Source organism: Capricornis sumatraensis, chromosome 3 (genome assembly GCF_032405125.1).
Source record: "Capricornis sumatraensis isolate serow.1 chromosome 3, serow.2, whole genome shotgun sequence".
Taxonomy (NCBI): domain Eukaryota; kingdom Metazoa; phylum Chordata; class Mammalia; order Artiodactyla; family Bovidae; genus Capricornis; species Capricornis sumatraensis.
Window position 1 is genome coordinate 80,907,475 of NC_091071.1, and position 21,522 is coordinate 80,928,996.

Consider the following 21,522-nt stretch of genomic DNA (forward strand, 5'->3'; position numbering starts at 1 on the left):
GGGACGTATGTATACCTGTGGCTGATTCACGTTGATATATGACAGAAACAAACACAACATTGTAAAGCAATAATCCTCCAATTAAAACTAAATAAATTAAACAAAGAAAGTACTTGTAAAGAAAATTACTTTAAACTGGAATGGAGAACTTGTCACAGGGGTATACCAAGGTGGAGGATGGGTCCACACTGGGAAAGAAAAGTATTTCAATCACAGATACTGCTTAAAACTTCTAGCACAGGGTGATAATAAAAAAGCTGACAGACGTATGCTTAGTTATACTGCTTGTTTTAAATCCTTTTCATACAAGGCACCTCCTTATCACTTACACACAAATAGATTCTACCAGCATCTTCACCCTGTGGAACACCACTGGCTTGCTTTTTTAAAGAAGCTCACTGTAAAATTCTTTTAAAAAGTGAGCTCTTTTGTAATGACATAGATGTTAGGACTTCAAATGATTTCTTTAAGTTGGTTATAATGATAAAGAACTTTTAAAATTCAAACTGTTATATTAAGAAACATGATATCTCAAATGAACTCGTATCTACCATTAGAACCTCATATCTACCGTAAAGAGAGTTGTTCACAAGACAGCTTTACTAACACCTACCTCTTGATGATGAGCTCATGATTGCACCTACTGAATTGAATGCTTCAGATAAGGAGAGTCTCATTAAATTTAGGGGCTGCTTTCTATGGTTTATTCAACACTTATTATGTTTGATAACCAGGCACGTAATTCATAATAAGTTAGCGTTTTTTTTCCACAGATGAAACCATAAAGTGGTTTGATGGAACTCCCACAGATCAATCAAACTGGGGTATTCGGAAGCCAGAGGTAGACCACTTCAAACCCCATCTGTGTGTTGCCCTGAAGATTCCTGAAGGAGTGTGGCAATTATCCTCGTGTCAAGACAAAAAGGGATTTATATGTAAAATGGAAGCAGGTAGGTAAAGTTAAAAGGTAAATCCTCATTTGATTCCACCCTGACTAAAGCTGACCCACCTCTTTACACTTAAAACTTTTAAAATTCAGGTATTCAGAGAGTATTCAAACAGATTCTGACATTATTGTCTTGTTTTACATCAAATAATTTACAGAACATACCAGCTTTCTCTCATATGCAGAGAAAAATCATTATAAATCAACTCAAAGACTATGACTTTCTTGTGTCATCTGGCTGTTATATTAATGGACAAAAAAGCAGTTTTACCTCAAGCAAATAGAGCTGGAAATGTAAACAAGCAACTCTCATTCTGGCAACTGCAACTCAGAATTTTAAAGTATCATTTTTGGTCACAGGAAATATAATTCAGGCCTAGGTATCCTTACTGTGGATAAGTAGATGTGTTTTTCTACTGCAAGGCAGTATGTTATAAATCATATTTTAACTTCATCTTTGTGGTGATAAAAATTTAGAAATATAAGCCAGAAAATTCTAGTCAGTTGCAAATGATACAGATTTCTAAGACAGTAAGGATTATTGACAGTGGAAGATGTTTATAATAATCACAACAGTTTCCAGATGCGAGTATTATAAAGAACAGGGGATTGATGTGGTCTGGGCTCCTGAAGAAGACTTTAGAGAGGGGATGAGGCTTTGGAATAGTAAAAGATAAAGAGAATAGAGGAGGGAAAGAATACTGGAGAAACGTTTCAGTAAGACGAAAGACAGAAATAGAGAATGAACTTAAGGCTAGTCCACATTAGGTGGTGATGGGGGTAAAAGCATATTTCTGTAGGCTCCATCCACAGGGAGTGCTGGGTTAAAGAGCTGAACTTCATGGTGAAGGACACGCGGAACCCCTAAGTACTCTGTTGATACCTACAGTGGATGTAAGGGAGATGGTTGTAATTTGAGCCCTAGAACCAGAACAAAAATGGAGGGAGGAAATGGAAAAGAGAATCATCAGTCTTTAGTGACTGATTAGATATTGGCAATGAAAAAGCAAAAACTGGTAGGTATAGGAATCAAAGTTTGAGGTTCCAAAAGTGTGGGTATCAGCTCTGTGTGGAAAACATAGCTAACCTAATAGTGTGCCCAAGCAACCACTAGCATTCAGCTATCAAGAACAAATTAGAAACACCTCATGTCTGTTCAAATCTTTAAGGTTTCCTGTACTACACAGGACACCTCTTTCATCCTTCACGGCAAGTTTTCAAGGCAGTGAAACAGATACAACATTCCCATGTTACAGATGAGAAAAGTACTTGTCCAAACTGAGGCCACAGAGAGGAGTACCCAAATTTTCTGACTCCATGTGTCCCTTCTACACCTGCCCACTGCCTCCGTCCTGAGAATGAATACCCATTCATCAGTCTTTCTTTGAAAAGTATCCTTCAGTTCAGTTCAGTTCAGTTGCTCAGTCGTGTCCGACTCTTTGCGACCTCATGAATCGCAGCACGCCAGGCCTCCCTGTCCATCACCAACTCCTGGAGTTCACTCAGACTCACATCCATCGAGTCAGTGATGCCATCCAGCCATCTCACCCTCGGTCGTCCCCTTCTCCTCCTGCCCCCAATCCCTCCCAGCATCAGAGTCTTTTCCAGTGAGTCAGCTCTTCACATGAGGTGGCCAAAGTACTGGAGTTTCAGCTTTAGCATCATTCCTTCCAAAGAACACCCAGGGCTGATCTCCATCAGAATGGACTGGTTGGATCTCCTTGCAGTCCAAGGGACTCTCAAGAGTCTTCTCCAACACCACAGTTCAAAAGCATCAGTTTTTCGGTGCTCAGCCTTCTTCACAGTCCAACTCTCACATCCATACATGACCACTGGAAAAACCATTGCCTTGACTAGATGGACCTTAGTCGGCAAAGTAAAATCTCTGCTTTTGAATGTGCTATCTAGGTTGGTCATAACTTTTCTATACACAATACTACATTTTCAATAATATTATGTAAAATCATACCGTATTGTTTTTAAATTGCAAAATCAAGGTTTTATACATATATATAAGTGTGTTTTTGTTACTGGTAACAATGTTGACATTTCTTCATGGGTTTTAAGTAGTGCACCAAGTAGTCCTCCACTGACAAGTCCTTTACTGCTCTTTCTCTGGGTCATTCCCTGTATAATTCTCTGGATCTTTGCCTAGATCAAAAATAGCAGAGTTCAAATTCTGATATAGAGTCTACTTGGAAAAGATATATTCTTTCAGTAGAAGATCCTCAAACAGGAACCCTCAAACTTTTTGAATGGAAGAGCTATTACTCATTTCCCAAGATTCTTGAGACATGAGAAGGTACTCATTTTTGGAGGTTATCATCACTGGACCAACTCCACATCAGATCCCAACAAAACTGAGTTCCTTGTAGGCAGGGACTATATTTCACTCATATTTTTATTGCAGCACAGTGCTGAGACTGGATGAGGATTCTTCAGCTTAAAAAAGGCAGTATATGTCTTTGTGAGCACTAATATTGATGATTAAATAAATCAGGGGTCAGCAAATTTTTCTTGTAAAGGATTGAATAGTAAATATTTCAGGATATAGGAGCCATGTGGTCTCTGTCACACTTCAACTATAGCAAAAAAGCCGCCAAAGACGACAGAAAGATGGCTGAGTTCTAATTAAACATTACTTATAAAAACATGTGCTCAGATTTGATCCATGGGCCATCATTTTTTGAAGTAACGACATAACTTTGCTGAATTAAAAGGAAAATTTCATCTCAATATCTTTGTATTTTATTTTAGATATTCACACAGTAAAGAAGCATCCAGGAAAAGGTAGGTTTGGAACAGTAGAGAACATTTTGATTTTTCATAGAAATAAAATAGAAAGTAACTTGTGAAAGTAACTATCTGACTTCATTGTCATTGAAGTTTTCTTTTTTCATCTCCTTGCAGGACCAAGTCACAGCATTATACCTCTTACAGTAGCACTGACACTGATAGTGATTCTGGCAATTTCCACACTTTCTTTCTGCATGTACAAGCACAGGAACATTATCTTCAGGAGACTTGCTCAGTTTAGAAATCCTTACTATCCTTCAGCCAACTTTAGTACAGTACATTTAGAAGAAAATATTCTCATTTCTGATCTTGAGAAGAATGACCAATAATAATGAAGTGAGAGAACGTCACGGCGGTGAGAATGAGCAAAGAAGAGTATTTTCCTTTACAGACCAGATGCCACTATAATGTGAATCGTGTCACCATCTTCATTATTCTTAAAATGATTACTGGTTTTGAATTGTAACCAAATCAGATAGGTGTTCATTTATTTATTTCCTCAAACTGTGATCTATTCTTAAAAGGGGAAAATTTTACAGTGCTTATTATTCAGAAAACAAGAACTATTAAAAGAAACTCCCAAATGAGACCCCTCAAACCAACATGAATAATGGTTTTTGCATTAATATGCTTTTACCAAAAATTCTGGGGAATTTTTAAGCTAATTTGATATCTATTCAGATGTTTACCAATACTCATTCCATGAAAAGAGAGGGGGATGGGAAGCAAAACAAATTTTAAAGTCCTCCACTGGTAGAAGAAAGAGAAAAGGCTTCTGAGAGGATTCTTGTTTGGTTTTTATTCAATCAGTTTAACAGCAGAATTTGCAAAACACTAATATCTCAGCTTAATACTCACAGGTTCTGGACTCTATACTAATATTTAGGGTGACATTCATTTTTATTAGTTCTGTCTTCTCAAACTAAAGGAAAAGAAAAATAACCTTTCTTTAAATAGTAAAGATCTTTTAGTAGCACACTTTCACAAGCAACCATGCAACGTGACCTAAAATCATCAATTACTAAATGATAACAAAGTTAGTTTTTAAAAAACTGTATAGATAAGCTCAAAGAAATATATTGAGATCTTAATACTTTTAAAATTTATGAGCTTTATTTAAGACTAAAGATATAAAGTGTATACCACTCCTAACAACCAAAAGATATAAAATGTAACTTGAATTTAAAGGGGAAAAGTTAAAGATCTGAATTACAGTTTCATTAGAATGAGACTAGAGGATGTGATGAGTAGTAGTAAAAAATTACTCTCCAGAGTAATCTAGATACCTTTGCTGTATAGAGTTTATTTAGTAAATTATGGTTTGGGGGAACCACTTCCATTTGCATTGGACTAGTTAGTGTGGTCAATAAAAAATAAAAGCATGATACTAATCCATAAATTAAAAATCACAGGCTTGGTCTTCCTTCATTCATTTCTTATAAACAAAAAAGACTTCATAATCAATATTCAAAACTTTACTCATTACATAAATGTTTATCAAGTTCCTGTTAAGAACCAAGAGCCATTTTAGAAACTGGAGGTACTGGGGTAAGCACTTAGTTTCTAATGAAGGAAAACCAACAGTAAAGCAGTCAAGAAACAGAATAAAATAGCAGGTGGGTATGAAGACTAAGTAAGGGCCTACGATAGAGAGAAACTGGGAGAGTCTCCCTAGAGTGTGCATTTTCATTATTACAACCAGCTGCCTCAAAACTGGTGGAAAACAGCCACAAGATGAAGCTAAGAGAAAGTAGTAATAAGCCTCTACATGGAAAACTGTCATCATTAGAAACACATTTTGAAGAATGTGGCCTAAGAATGAAGTCTTTGTGGCCTGAAACATTAATACAGAGCCCAAAAGCAGCTGTTTGCTACTGCTGTGCCATTACATGCTGAGACCATCTACTTCCATAATTTTGCTTGTTCAGGGACTTTTTTTTAAAGATATTACATTATGTGGCAGTTGCATGTTTATGACTCAAAAGAAGAACTGGCCTGGACTAACCAGATGTTTAGCCCAATTTAATCATCTGTCAAGTGAAATTAAAGTTCTGTTCTTGTCCGTTGTCTTGCTAAAAACTGCTAATCAACTATCCTTCCAGTGAAGGTATATTGAAGTGAATAGTCAGTCACACATAAAAATTTGACAAAGTATGTCATTAGTAAAGTGATTTTGCAGGTAAAATCTACTGTGCATCAGTGCTCTGTACTTTGATATTTAGTATCAAACCACATCCCCATGGACAGGTCACACACTGCTTACCATTAATGAAAGTACAGAAATAAGAAGTACTGAGATATTCTGCTTTATTCATATATGTGCACTTTAAAAAAACTTTCTTCCACAACTATTTTTATTTTTATTTTTTTTAATTTTTATTTTTACTTTATTTTACTTTACAATACTGTATTGGTTTTGCCATCCATTGACATGAATCCGCCACGGGTGTACATGAGTTCATCTGAGCTAGACTTCATAGCTATACAAGAAAAGAAACAAAACAGCAGGGTCACAAACTCAGTTCAGTTCAGTCGCTCAGTCAACTCCGACACTTTGTGACCACATGGACTGCAGCCTGCCAGGCTTCCCTGTCCATCACCAACTCCCGGAGCTTGCTCAAACTCACGTCCATTGAGTCAGTGATTCTATCCAACCATCTCATCCTCTGTCATCCCCTTCTCCTCCTGCCTTCAATCTGTCCCAGCATCAGGGTCTTTTCCAGTGAGTCAGTTCTTTGCATCAGGTGGCCAAAGTATTGGAGCTTCAGCTTTGGCATCGGTCCTTCCAATGAATATTCAGGACTTATCTCCTTTAGGATGGACTGGTTGGATCTCCTTGCAGTCCAAGGGACTCTCAAGAGTCTTCTCCAACACCACAGTTCAAAAGCATCAATTCTTCAGTGCTGAGCTTTCTTTATGGTCCAACTCTTGCATCCATACATGACTACTGGAAAAACCATAGCTTTGATGAGATGGGCCTTTGTTGACTAAGTAATGTCTCTGCTTTTTAATATGCTGTCTAGGTTGGTCTTAGCTTTTCTTCCAAGGAGCAAGCATCTTTTAATTTCATGGCTGCAATCACCATCTGCAGTGATTTTGGAGCCCCCCAAAATAAAATCTGTCACTGTCTCCATTGTTTCCCCATTTATTTGCAATGAAGTGATGGGACTGGATAATTAATATGCTCCCTCCAAAAAGAGTCAATTATTTTCTATAGCTCTGAGTGATGGGAAATTTTAAAGATCTTTCCAACTGAAGATATCTTGGGTTCTTCAATTTCAACTGTCTCAGTTTAAATATTTCTTCTATTGAAATTTCCACTTCCTATCAAGGGTGCATTACCTGGTCTCATTAGATAAACATTCAGTCTTCTGGAGTTGACATTCCCTTCTCAAAATGGTGATTGGATATATGAAACTCATTGTGTCCTTGCGGTGGGGGCTTCCCTGATAGCTCAGCTGGTAAACAATCCACCTGCAATGCAAGAGACCCCGGTTCAATTCCTGGGTCAGGAAGATCCACTGGAGAAGGGATAGGCTACCCACTCCAATATTCTTGGACTTCCCTTATAGCTCAGTTGGTAAAGAATCTTCCTGCAGTGTGGGAGATCTGGGTTCAATCCCTGGGTTGGGAAGATTCAAAGGGTCACAAAGCATCGGACACGACTGAGTGACATTCACCTTCACTTGTGTCCTTGTGGCACGGCGGCGGGGGGGGGTGGGGTGGGGGGGAGTAGGAGTAGGTGATAACTGACTGGGAGTCCTGCTGGCATCTTTATGGAATCTGTATTTGGTGTAACATGTAGTCTAGTCTCTTGGTTTGGCCCCATCCTGGCTTTCCCTGGCACTGCCTCTCCCTAGAGAATTGTCTGTGATTCCCATTCAATTCCCTACCTGGATATTACAATTCTAGACAATAAAGCCACGTCACATCTGCAGTAGCGTCATCAGCTACTCTCTTAGTCAGGAGGCTTAATACTATAGCAAACAATCCCCAAATCTCATTGACTTAGTACAACAAAGGTTTATTTCTCATCCACACCAACTTTGCTCTATTCAGTTATTCATGGGTCCAGGCTCCTCCTAAATATCCATAGTAGGACCTCTACCTCCAAAAGCTTTGGTTGCCTCAGAGGTCCCTTTCCTCAGCCTCACAGAAGCTAAAGATCTCCTTGAGTAATTATGTAGTTTCCATGGGCTATTGAAATACATTCTCCATATTAACAGTCTTTAACTTGAGAACATGTACCCTATGGGTACATAAAGACTTCCAAGGGATACAGGGGCAGGGATATTGCTGGGGAGCTCAGTTTCCAGATTCTTTAACCTTTAAATATATTCTTTCTTAGAAGTTACTTGCCTGAGATCAAGGTGTCATGCGAGTTCTTCTTTCCCATCTCTTTTAGCAGAAATGTCTATCTCTACCTCGAAAAAAATAAAAGACATGGCTTTTACTCAAAATATGATGATGATGCCTTATCTTGGTAAAGTCCTCCGTGGACCAAAGAGAGAAAAAAAATTTCAAAATAATGATGTCACTGAAATTTCTTTTAATAAAGGAATTCTTAAAGCCACATATATTCTCATGTCTTTCCCTCTTTTCATACATTTTTCTGTTAAGGATGAAGTGATAAATTAGAAATGGGTTATTTTGCCCATGTTGGGATAGTCTAAATTAATATGCATTTCATATACACATATATAAACAGCAGGAGTGATAACTACCTTCCTTTGAGACTTTATCTCATCCAGCCCCTGTCTATTATGAAAGACTGTATCTGGAGAGAATATCTCAGAAAAGCAAAGTAAAGACAGTGCAACTATTGATAAGACCCTGAAGTGTCACTTTATAAGCTCATGGCAAGGCTCTGTGTTTTATTTATCTTAGATTTCTAACTGAGCTTTGGGGAAGAGTATTATCATGCTTATTTGAACTGAAAAATGAAATCATAATTTTTTTGAACATTGTCTTATTTGGCTTATTTGACAATAAAGATTGGCTTTATCAATTAGGTTTTATGATGAAAATTTTCATTAAATTGGATGAACTATACATGCAAATCAAGTGTTCAGATTAAAGCATGTATAAAATAAAGACATTTAATAGAAAAGTAGTATTGACCAAAGTATGATAAAATTAGCAATATTTTATTTTTCCCAACCTTTGAATGCCAGGCAAAACAAGTTGCCCATAAGTGAAAGAGTAATAGGCATAACTGATAGTCATTTTAAAAAGGAGTAGAGAACTCTGAAGTTTCTGGGTCTAGAAGCACAACATGACACTTCTTCTCATGTACCATTGGCCAGAATTAGTCACAGGGTCCAATGTAACTGCAGGGAAGTCTGGGAGGTCTCCCGGTGTGCTCAGGAAGGAGAGGATAATGGACAACAGTGAGCACCAACAACCTCTGCCAGCTTTCTCAGCACATATAGCTACAAAAGAAAGGGGCTGGGGAGAATAGAATTCATGCTGAATCTTGATTCATGCTAGCAATTTTTAATTAATATTAATTTCATCTATGGTACATCCATTTCATTAAGATGAAATATAACATTTTTGAAGATATACTAATTATTTATCAACCATTGTAATATATTCATATTTGTAGATAATAATTGTAATAATAGTAATTGTAATGGCAACTGAATACAGAAGAAAATGTTTATTTAATACAGCCTATGTTCACAGGGAAATTTAAAAAAATAATTTTAACTTATCTTTTTATTGTAGGCAAATATGACAAGGAAATTAATAAAATAGTTTCAAGAATAAAAATATATTACATTAGGATAAAATTCATAGGGGGATTGGAATAGAAATATAAGACTAAACAGAAAAAGAAACAAGAATCTTTGACTGCTAAAAGTTTGTTTGTATTTCTATTTTTAAATAGACTATGATAGAATTCAAACTGTTATGGTATTACCAATCAAAAGAATTAGGACTTCTTGGTGAAGTGATTGGTTTCAGGTCTGGGGCAGGAAAAATACAAGATGAAACTGGAATATCTTGTAATGCCAGAAAGTAAGGAAATGCTCACAAAAAGATGAGATCATGTCTAAAGGACACAGGACCAAACTGAAGGAGCTCCCAATGGTCAAAATTGGAACACTGAGTAACAAAATAATAATAGTACTGGATTTTAAGCATAGAATATCTATGAGTTCATATTAATGTAAATAAATAAATAAACAAGTAAGCAAATCAAGGAGAAGCAGCAGTTCTTTTCTACAGAAGAATTCCAATTAAAAATGTAGAAGGAATGAGAGACAAAAATCACCATTAGGAAAACACAACAGTAATAATTGTTACAGCAAGATCCGCTAGTGGGTTCTAAAATTCTTGGGTGAACATTTAAGAAGAAACAGGAAATTTTCATAGCCTTAATATATTGCCTCCAAAATAGTCATAAATTATAACTGGAATTCCATTAATTCCAGTTAATTATAACTGGAATTCCACTTCCATTATACCTGGAAAGTACTAACTTTATAAGAGAAACCTCAGGGTTAAGATAAGCAGTAATGAGCCACAGCAGCATCTGGTATCCTCTAGCATCATGCCCTAAGAAGGGCACATGACTTTTTTGGTGTCCACCCAAATAATGCGTAATCCCGATTTAACAATAAAAAACATCAGACAAATTCAAACTGACAAGCATTACACAAAATAATTGATGACTTCAAAAGTGTCCAGGTCATGAAAGATACGGAAAGACTGAGGAAATGTCACAGATTGGAGGAGAATAAGGAGCCATGACAACTAAATGCAAGGTAAATCCTGAATTGGATCCTGAAACAGAAAATGGGTATTGTGGAAAAACATGAAATTATAATAAAATTTGTAGTTAGCAGTATATATATATACCATTAGAAGCTGAGTGAATGGTGTATAGAAATTCTCTGTACTATGCTGGTACTGCACTGTGCTAGAAATTTTCCATAAATCTAAAGTTATTTCAAAATAAAAAGTTAAAAACAGGCTATGATATTATATTCCACTGGATGTGTTGAAAGGATGACATGATGTTTTTACTTTTAAATGTCATTATAATAAGATGAAAATTGCATCCTAATTATAAAAAATTTTAAATGTCAAATTAGAAATGTAGGGAGGGATTTTTTTTCCAAAATTCTTTTAGGAGTATGCAAGCAAAAATATTTGAGGACCATTGTTATATGACACTCTCTTCTCCTGCCCCAAATAAGAACCAAGCAAAGCCTAATTTTTCTTCAATCTGTCTAATAGCTCTTCCACAGAATTGAGGCCAACATATATCTTGGTGTCAGCTTTCTGCCTTCTGTGCTCTTTTTATTTCACTCCTCTAGTGTCTTATCAGCATTTCCAATTCTCTCACTCCTGTTTATCCATTACAACCTCATGGCTTACTCTTCATGGTAGACAAAGTACAGAAGGGGAAAAATAAAACTTGTTTAGTTTCCTCACATTGAGAAACATTTCAAAATGTTACATTCCATCAAAATTCTTATCACCATTTATATGAAACTTCGCAACGATTATTACTATACGTGGTTGGAATCTTTATTTCCTTTTCTTCCACCCCTCAAAACAACGATGTAGAACAGCAACTGGCAGGGTGAAATCCAGCCTTCTGCCTGTTTCTGTAAATAAAATTACGGGAACACAGCAATCCTCATTCATTCACTCACTGTGTATGATTGCTTCCAGGCTAGGGCAGCAGAGTTGAGTGGCTGCAACATACACTGAAGGGCCTGGAATCCTTTGGTATTTACCTCTCACCCTTTACAGGAGAGGTCTGCTGACCCCTGATTTAGAAAAGAATTATCTAGAAGCGAAGTCTAACATCCTTTGGCAAGTCTTACAAGCATTATAATATACATGAGAAGCACACTTCTATTTGGAACCAGGTGAACCATGTGAAAGTCACTCAGTCATGTCCGACTCTTTGCGAACCCATGGACTATACAGCCCATGTAATTCTCCAGGCCAGAATACTGGAATGGGTAGCCTTTCCCTTCTCCAGGGGATTGTCCCAACCCAGGGATTGAACCCAGGTGTCCCACATTGCAGGTGCATTCTTTACCAGCTGAGCCACAAGGAAAGCCCAAGAATACTGGAGTGGGTACCCTATCCCTTCTCCAGCAGATCTTCCTGACCCAGGAATCGAACCTGTATTGCAGGCAGATTCTTTACTAGTTGAGCCTGATAAAGAAGAAGAAGAAGAAGAAATGTCTCTCTATCAGAGAAGCCTGAAACATTTATTGAGAGACTACTGTGCCCCAGCAGACAAAGAACCAACTCATTGGAAAAGACCCTGATGCTGGGAAAGATTGAGGGCAGGAGGAGAAGGGGGCAGCAGAGGATGAGATGGCTGGATAGTATCACTGATTCAATGGACATGAGTTTGAGCAAACTGTGGGAGATAGTGAAGGACAGGGAAGCCTGGCGTGCAGTAGTTCATGGGGTCACAAGGAGTCAGACACGACTTAGCAACCGAACAACAACAATGCACCCCCAGAGAGGGTTCTAGGTTCTAGAACTGGTAATACAAATAAAACCCATGAGGAAGTGCACGCGGTCTTGGGGAAGAAGAATATGTACATAATAAATGTAATATAATGTGACACAAATATTAACAGAAAGAAAAGAATCAGAAAAAAAAGGGTACTGATGAATTCTGTTGGGTAAAGAAAGAAACTTAACAGAAAGAGTTCAGTTCAGTTCGGTCGCTCAGTCATGTCCAACTCATTGCGACCCCATGAATCACAGCACGCCAGGCCTCCCTGTCCATCACCAACTCCCTGAGTTCACTCAGACTCACGTTCATCGAGTCCGTGATGCCATCCAGCCATCTCATCCTCGGTCGTCCCCTTCTCCTCCTGCCCCCAATCCCTCCCACCATCAGGGTCTTTTCCAATGAGTCAACTCTTCGCATGAGGTGGCCAAAGTACTGGAGTTTCAGCTTTAGCATCAGTCCTTCCAAAGAAATCCCGGGGCTGATCTCCTTCCGAATGGACTGGTTGGATCTCCTTGCAGTACAAGGGACTCTCAAGAGTCTTCTCCAACACCACAGTTCAAAAGCATCAATTCTTCGGCGCTCAGCCTTCTTCACAGTCCAAGTCTCACATCCATACATGACCACAGGAAAAACCATAGCCTTGACTAGAGGGACCTTAGTCGGCAAAGTAATGTCTCTGCTTTTGAATATGCTATCTAGGTTGGTCATAACTTTTCTTCCAAGAAGTAAGTGTCTTTTAATTTCATGGCTGCAATCACCATCTGCAGTGATTTTGGAGCCCCCAAAAATAAAGTCTGACACTATTTCCCCATCTATTTCCCATGAAGTGATGGGACAGGATGCCATGATCTTCGTTTTCTGAATGTTGAGCTTTAGGCCAACTTTTTCACTCTTCACTTTCACTTTCATCAAGAGGCTTTTTAGCTCCTCTTCACTTTCTGCCATAAGGTTGGTGTCATCTGCATATCTGAGGTTATTGATGTTTCTCCCGGCAATCTTGATTCCAGAGTAATGCCCGTTAAACAGGAAATTAAAAAAAAAAAAAAGAGATTTCTTTTATATCTTCTTGAGTTAGAAAGAAAGCTTTTTAGTTTTTGACCAATAATAAAGAAAAGATGTACCTAATTTACACAAACTTAACTTCTGAATCCTCAAGAAAAAAGACAGTCTCAAGAATGGCATACATTATTACCTTTATACTATGGCTAAATCCATTTAAAACCAACTTGGTTATAGTTATTCCTAGTTATTCCTGGGGTGGAATGGAAGGGGTGGGTACATCTGCATTGCTGATAGTACCATGGCACTAAGATTTACGTCCGTAAACAATTTCAGCTTAGAAACCTATCTTATATCACGTGCTACATGAGCTACATAATTAACACATGTTATGACTCTCAATTCTTATGTATAAAAATAATGGCTTTTACTGGAAAAAAACTAAAGCATTTATAAACGAACATTAGAAATAAACATTTAAAAGTTATATCTATTTTAGGAACATTGACTTCGCTGTTCATGGTTCTCTAAAGCCTAATGAAACTGTTCGTGTCTTGGATTATTTACAAAAATTTATAGCACTTTGAATTTTATTTCCAATGTTTACAATTCAATAGAAAATGACTGAAAATTCAGATTTGTTCATTCTTAGGTTGTAAAATTTTAAGTGTGTATGTGTGTGTGTTAGTTGCTCAGTCGTGTTCAACTCCTTGTGACCCCGTGGACTGTAACCCTCCAGGCTCCTTTGTCCATAGAATTCTCCAAGCAACAATACTGGAGTGAGTTGCCATTTCCTACTCCAGGGGATCTTCCCAACCCAGGGATTGAACTTGGGTCTCCTGCATTCCAGGCAGATTCTTTACCTTCTGAGCCACCAGGGAAGCCCATAGTGTAATGTAGCTTTAAAAATTCAGCTAATAATATTCAGGCTTACATAAAAGGTTAATATTCCAGGTACACTTATAAATATCTTGAACCATATGTTTTATTTCTTAAGTCAATTCCATTAGTATTGCTGCATTTTAAAATTTAGAAAAAAATAACAAATGAGTCTAAATCTGAAATGCTAGATAAAAAAGTGAAAATCTGCATGTGCTTATAATGAATGCCTAATGAAGAATTCTAACTGCAGAAGAAAATCTATAACTGAAGTCACAAAATTAGTACTATGTATACCAGTGACCTTCTCTCCTCAGAGTTAATTAACACAAGCACTTGCTTCTTGCAGAGCACTTTACTGTAATTTAGAACAAATTAAGGGAAAAAAATCATTGAAGTACTGTTTTCTTCACACCATGAAGTGAGCATGATGGGCCAAAGTTAACTCATTTAAAATATTGTCATCCTTTTCTTGTAATTATGAATAGCAATGTCATTTTTATTGCAAAAAAAAAATCCTGATTTATGCCATTTTCTATTTTTTTCTTGAGCTTGTATTTAATAATGGAAATTGATTTTTTTAACTAATATAAAATGCCTTATTCTATTTCTCATTTCTCCTAAGTCTTTCATTTACACTAAATTCAAGCATTGTATATTATCCTGTCAGTGAGTGAAGTCGCTCAGTCGTGTCTGACTCTTTGCGACCCTGTGGACTGTAGCCCAGCAGGCTCCTCCGTCCATGGGATTCTCCAGGCAAGAATACTGGAGTGGATTGCCATTTCCTTCTCCAGGGGATCTTCCCAACCCAGGGATCGAACCCAGGTCTCCTACATTGCAGGCAGATGCTTTAACCTCTGAGCCACCAGGGAAGCCATATTATCCTGGGTATTTTTCAAATATTTTGAAATTAATATGGTGAGTTATGAAAGGACCATTTTCATATTTTCCTAGCCTTCCCCCAACCCTGAAATTGTGACTTTACTATTATTTCCACTCAATAATTTATTAATTGAGTTCCGTCAGTCTCAACTTATGAGGTCATGTCCCCATGAGGCTGTTTAAACTTTGCTCTTCCCCTTCTCAGACAGTGGGGTTTTGCAGAAGCAAAAATGTAAGTAGTAGGCAGGATTCTCTTCCCAATGGACTTTGGTTAGAGGGGAATATCCAGAAAAGAAGACAGAATCAATGAATACTCAACAGGATTAGGAAGGAATGGGGACTTAACAGAGGCATTCCTTCATGTGTCACCAAAAGCTTTGGCATGTCTGATTAAAAAATCTATTCTGTGGAGACTGAGAAATCTGTTCAAGACTGAGCATCCCTGAACAGATGCAGTGTGGACCCAAGCCATCAACACTTGCAGTGTTCAAGTTAGGGTTCCCCTGCTGCTACTGCTGCTACTGCTGCTGCTGCTAAGTCGCTTCAGTCGTGTCCAACTCTGTGCGACCCCACAGACAGCAGCCCACCAGGCTCCCCTGTCCCTGGGATTCTCCAGGCAAGAACACTGGAGTGGGTTGCCATTTCCTTCTCCAATGCATCAAAGTGAAAAGTGAAAGTGAAGTTGCTCAGTTGTATCCGACTCTTAGGGACCCCATGGACTGCAGCCCACCAGGCTCCTCTGTCCATGGGATTTTCCAGGCAAGAGTACTGGAGTGGGGTGCCATTGCCTTCTCCAGGGTTCCTCTAGCTGGACACAAAACTGTTTTATTCCCATTTCGTTCCCCATGACACCTAAGGTGCAAAGGAAAACCAGTCTCTCTGCTCACTACCCCTCTGAGGGGCCACATCTGAGTAGAGCAGTGCCTTCTGGTGACAGGGAAGGATCAGAGGGCCTGGTGACACTGGCACTCAATAGAAACTCCCTGGAGTTGGCACCTCAATTTATTTCCCAAGGGAAGTTTAGAGAGAAAAGAGGCATATTGAGCAAGAAGGCCAATTTGGTTACTTTTGCTATAGAAGATAATCTGTAATTACATGTTGCTGTTCAGTCACTAAGTCGTGTCCAACTCTTTGCAACCCCATGGACTGCAGCACACCAGGCTTCCCTGTCCTTCATTATCTCCCAGAGCTTGCTCAAACTCATATCCACTGAGTCTGTGATGCCATCCAAACATCTCATCCTCTGTCATCCCCTTCTCCTTCTGCCCTCAATCTTTCCCAGCATCAGGGTCTTTTCCAATGAGTCAGCTCCTTGCCTCAGGTGGCTGAAGTATTGGAGTTTCAGCTTTAGCATCAGTCCTTCCAACGATTATTCAGGACTGATTTCCTTTACAATTGACTGGTTTGATCACCTTGCTGTCCAAGGGACTCTCAAGAGTCTTCTCCAACACCATAATTCGAAAGCATCATTTCTTCAGTGCTCAGCTTTATTTATGGTACAATTCTCACATCTGTACATAACTATTGGAAAAATCATATACTTGACTAAACAGACCTTCATTGGCAAAGTGATGTCTCTGCTTTTTAATACGCTATCCAGGTCTGTCATAGCTTTTCTTCCAAGGAGTAAGCATCTTTCAATTTCATGGCTGCAGTCACCACATGCAGTGTTTTCATACTAGTGAGTAAATGTCATTAAAATGTCCATTTTAATAATCAACTGTATTTGTTAATAAATGTAGTTGCATGGGTGGTAGCCACTATAATTATCCTGAAGTTTATTATCATTATTCATATCGCATTTGAGGCACTCTTATCTGACTCAGTTGGCATCTTTAGTCAGGAAGTCAAAAATATCAGTTAAAGCAAGGAATCATAAAGGGTAATAGATGCATACTTAGCCTGAACATTTTAATTTCTATTAGAACACACAAATATACATTTATCCACAAATCTCTTGGTATACAGACAGTATTATTCATTTCAATATGGCTTCCTGTCAGTCTTGTGCATACAGCAGTTGTTCACAATCTCTGATTTCATTGCCTTTAGTAGAGTGCAAATTTAAAGATATCTCTAAGCCAGTCTGAGTGCACAGCCCTAATTTTTAAAAAATTTTCCCAATTTAAAATTGTCTTTCTCAACAATAGAATCTTTAGCTATTTACGTTTATTGAGTCATTGCAAAGCTTTTGGTTTTCATAATTTTCTTTTTGTACTCATATTTTCTTACAATTTAGTTAGAGTATAAAATTACAATGCCTAGTACAACTGTCATAAATGGATTTGGGAACAAACACAACCAATCACGTTAACCACGTGTATGAAGAAATTGGTGGGAATATAGCTTTGCCTTCATTTCAACATAATGTCTCACAGAGGACTTGGCTGGTCCACCAGGGTAGTGAAGTCTTTAGCTTCTTCTTCAGCTGTTAGTGTTTAAGGTTTCCTCCAAACACAGGAAATGAGAATTTCCCTTAGAACTTAACTTGATATCTACACAGAATGGATCTGAACAGATATAAGCAAGTTATCTAAGAGAGAGAAAACAGCTTCCCAGGCCACCTATCTACTGTCTACATTGCAACTTGATTAAAGATGTCTGAGGAAAGAAAGCAAGAAGGTGCCTAGGAAGGGGCTGGGGAGCTGAATCAGTGGCCCATGGAAGCAAGCTCAGAGACAGACATCCTTGACAGTGTTGGAAGCAAGGATATTAGGCAGAGTATATTTTAGGGTTCCAAAGACATCTCTGGGTGAGGTGAATGTACAATATTGTTTAATCATCTTACCTTGTGCTGTAAACATAACATTCTTCATTCCATTTTGCCTAACAAAAATCTTCTTAGTATAGATTTGCCTAGTATTGAGAGAACAACCTCCCAGACTTTAAGTATAATAGGTCCCTAAGAGAGGGGTTGCCTATGGTAAAGGAAATGACTTGAGATTGTGATTAATTTTCCTGTGCAGTTAGAAAAAAGCTGTTGACTGTATAAGTACTCATCTTAAATTTCTGGTTGTAAATGAATACACTGGCATTGTGATAGCTACTTCAGCCTCCTGTGTGATTCTGTTGTGGCAGGTCCAGACTGTTGCTCACTGAAAAGGGGATCTAGAGCCAAAGAACTTGCGCTAGTGCAGTGATTGAAGAACAAGGGCACAGTGCTTACTCGGATGCCAGAAGAGTCCTAAATTGGCATTACAATCTCTATCACAGCTTGTGGATGTTGATTTAGGGTGAGTGCAAGCATGACATCCCCTAGTGCCAAACAAGAGTGATTTTCTGGGATTAAAACCAAAACCCAAATCCTGGCATACAATTGTGATCTTCAGGGTCCAACCCATCTTCACTTAGGCTCCATTTCCTGTGAAGACTACTAAGTTCTTCCACCAACTCTCATTCTGTTGATTTCACAGTAGTATTTGAGGGATCACAGATCTGTTTCACACACCCTGTTTTTCAGATGGCAAAAACAAGGCCTAGAAATATACTTTGAGTTCCAAGTGCAATACAATAGGTTGTTGTTGGTTATCCATTTTAAATATAGCAGTGGGTACATGACCTGCTCAATGTTATGTGCCAGCCTGGATGGGAGGGGTGTTTGGGGGAGAATGGATACATGTATATGTATGGCTGAGTCCTTTCACCGTTTACATGAAACTATCACAACATTGTTAATTGGCTAGACCCCAAACCAAAATGTTTTTGGTGTTAAAAATAAAATTTAAAAAAATGTAATAAAAATATTCTTTGATTTAACTGATGAATGCTATCTGGCTAAAAGTTGGAATTAGAATCTATCTCATGATTCTCAGCTTTGAGCTCTCATCAGTCGTCTGTGTTGCTTACAACTCAGCTGACCCCAGAGCACTGCAAGAAAAGTGGAGTTTCAGAGGGCTGTGAGGTATGGTAGACCGTGTACAATGAAAGAGGCCATGCTATAAAATCAGAGAAGGGCAAACAGGTGCCCAGCTAACTCAGACACCTGATAAACAGAGACATAGTTTCAGTTCTGCTTTGGAACCCAAACAGGTCTATGGAGCAGGTAAGAAGGGCATGTAGACTCTCAGAGTGGGGAGCTGAAAGTAGGAGATACAGGATGGGGAGCTGGGAGGCCCAGAAGAGCTCTACGGAATCCTTGACAAACAATTAAAAGTGAAGTCACCCATTTGCATTTTTATGATGGATCTTATGAATGGCAAGATTTCTTCCTATAGTCCTGAATGGTAGCAAAAATTGGGTTATTTCTGTTTTGTTCTGTGTTCCTAGAGAACGGTGTTTCCTTGTTAAAAGCTAATGCATTGCATTCCAACTTGATTAAAGATATAAAACAAACAGCTCTGAAAATCACAGAAACTCAGGAAAAAGAGAAGTTTGAAAAAGGCTTTTTTATGTGTAATGGCAAGAAAGCAGAAGAAAACAGGAACTATTTTGAGTTTGGGTTCTAATCGGTCACATACGTATCAGATGAAAATGCAGTCCTTCAGCATCAGTTTTGTTCATGTGTGGCTGGTATATGTGCGGGGTGTCCCTCCAAATCCACGCCCCACCTGTCTTCACCCTGCTCTGTGCCTCAGATGGGATCATTTGAACTTCCAGCATCGGTTGGGTCTACCCAATAGAAGGCTCCACAGGGAGATTTCAAAGGTGGGAAAAATGCTGGTGATTTTAATCTTCCCAACCCCCTCCTCGCCTAAATGCAACTGAATAGTGCACACCTTCCTCCCCTGAGGCCACAGCACCCGTGTCCTGCCCCCTCTTCCACAACTACTGCCTTTTCCAGATCCAGGAGCAGCAAAACCACTCATCTCTTCAGGCCTGGGGTGGTGAATTCTCCTATGGCATGAATTCCTGGGTGCTTCGCTGTCCCTTGTTGCTCCCTGGCACCTTCCCACACCTTTATAAATGGTTCCCTCATTAAATTCTTTCCAGTTCCACTTCTCATGATTCCCCTATTTCCTGGAGGGTCCCCAAGGATACAGCAAGCTTGCAAATGTTTGGTCACGCTTTTGATATTGGAATAGCTCACACTTTAGCAGTCTTGATCCTCCAGCTTTCAATTTCATTTTTGTGTGAAGCTTTTCCAAGACAACAACATAAAATTCCAATTAAACACATGTTTAGCCCTACTAGACTCTAAAAGCAAGCACAATTAATGATTCCCAAGTAAGCCATACTTGGACTAAAGTAAGAGTGGACACTGTCAAGGGAAGAAAGATTATTATAAGCCCAAACTGTTAAATTATACTTTCATGACTGAACACAACTGTAATCCATATTATTATTTTAAATTACACTATAAAAAGAAGTCATTTATTGCCTTTCCAAAACATAGTGATAATATATTACCAAATTATCAAGGGTTCTTTATTAAAGCTCTTGAATTTGATTTATAATGCATGATGTAGCTTATCCTTGAGAAAAATCTACTAAAAGGTATACTTAGTCTTAAAGCTAGCGAAATAAAATCTCCCTCTAATCAGCCGCCGGAAAGCTTCCGCTTCAGTGCTTTGTTGATACTGGTGTCAGCAGGACCTTAAAAGCTTGAAGCTTTTTATGTTTGATCAAATACCAGCATTATGCTGAAGCATAAGTATTAACTCACAGAGTGAAGCTTCCAAAAACTTCTCTAGTTCTCCTTCATCCTTCCTCCACCCATCACAAAGGTCACATCAAATAGGAGGTTGGGGTCAATACAGAGATGGACATTTTGTGAAAGTTCAATACACATAGAACCACTCTAGAACCCAACAGAGAGAAGAGCTGGAAAATACACTTTTCTGAAAATGCCAATCATATCTAAGAAAAGAAAAAGTAACTGCTGCTTGGAAGTAAGAAGATGACATGGTTGTTATTCTCATCTTAAATGAGAAGTGGAGTGCCAGAAAGAGTTAGACGTTAGTGTTTGGAGGAGCTGGAATCATTGTCAGTCAGATCATAACAGTCCCTTCCCAAATAAAATCTCTCAACACAGAAATAGGAAGCCGCTAAAGTTAAAGAAAATAATTTTTTCTACAACTTTTACCTCACTTTGATTCTGGGCCTCCTAACAGAAAGCTTTTGTCATGCTGCCAGATTCCTCACCCCCACAAATGCTCAAGGGAACAAACTGGATTTCTTAAGTGTGTCTTAGAAACAAACATACAGCAAAGTATCAACAAGAAAACACTGTTCTCAGATGATCATTTTACAGAAGAGCCCAAGATGTGTTTATATTGACATCAACGTAGTTGCTATAAATGCTGATCTCAATAACTTTCACATGGTTTCCTTTCCTGCTTATATACACAGACACCTCAAAATGGAGAATTACTGTTCTTGCCACAGTAATTTGGACTCTAGGCAACCTGTAAGATGCTTGCCATCACTGTAACACTATTAAGGCATGGTATTTCTTACCGGATTATTTGATTTTTTTTTTTCTGATTGAATAGGCAAATAAGAGTTGGCCCCATTATTTCTAGCAGGTACACAGGTAAGAGGAGCTGGAAAAATTAATTGCTGCATGGAAGCACACACATGC

General features: G+C 38.4%; 1 protein-coding gene across 1 annotated transcript in view; it reads left to right on the forward strand.

Annotated features, from left to right (window-relative positions):
• PLA2R1 (phospholipase A2 receptor 1) overlaps window positions 1-5,721 on the forward strand; it is a 124,926-nt gene extending 119,205 nt beyond the window's left edge. Inside the window, exons 28-30 of the mRNA XM_068969499.1 lie at window positions 774-950; window positions 3,704-3,736; window positions 3,857-5,721. Of these exons, the coding sequence (XP_068825600.1) occupies window positions 774-950; window positions 3,704-3,736; window positions 3,857-4,071 (425 nt within the window). The 3' untranslated portion in view covers window positions 4,072-5,721. The remainder of the gene's footprint in view (window positions 1-773; window positions 951-3,703; window positions 3,737-3,856) is intronic.
• The last annotated feature ends 15,801 nt before the right edge of the window (window positions 5,722-21,522 follow it).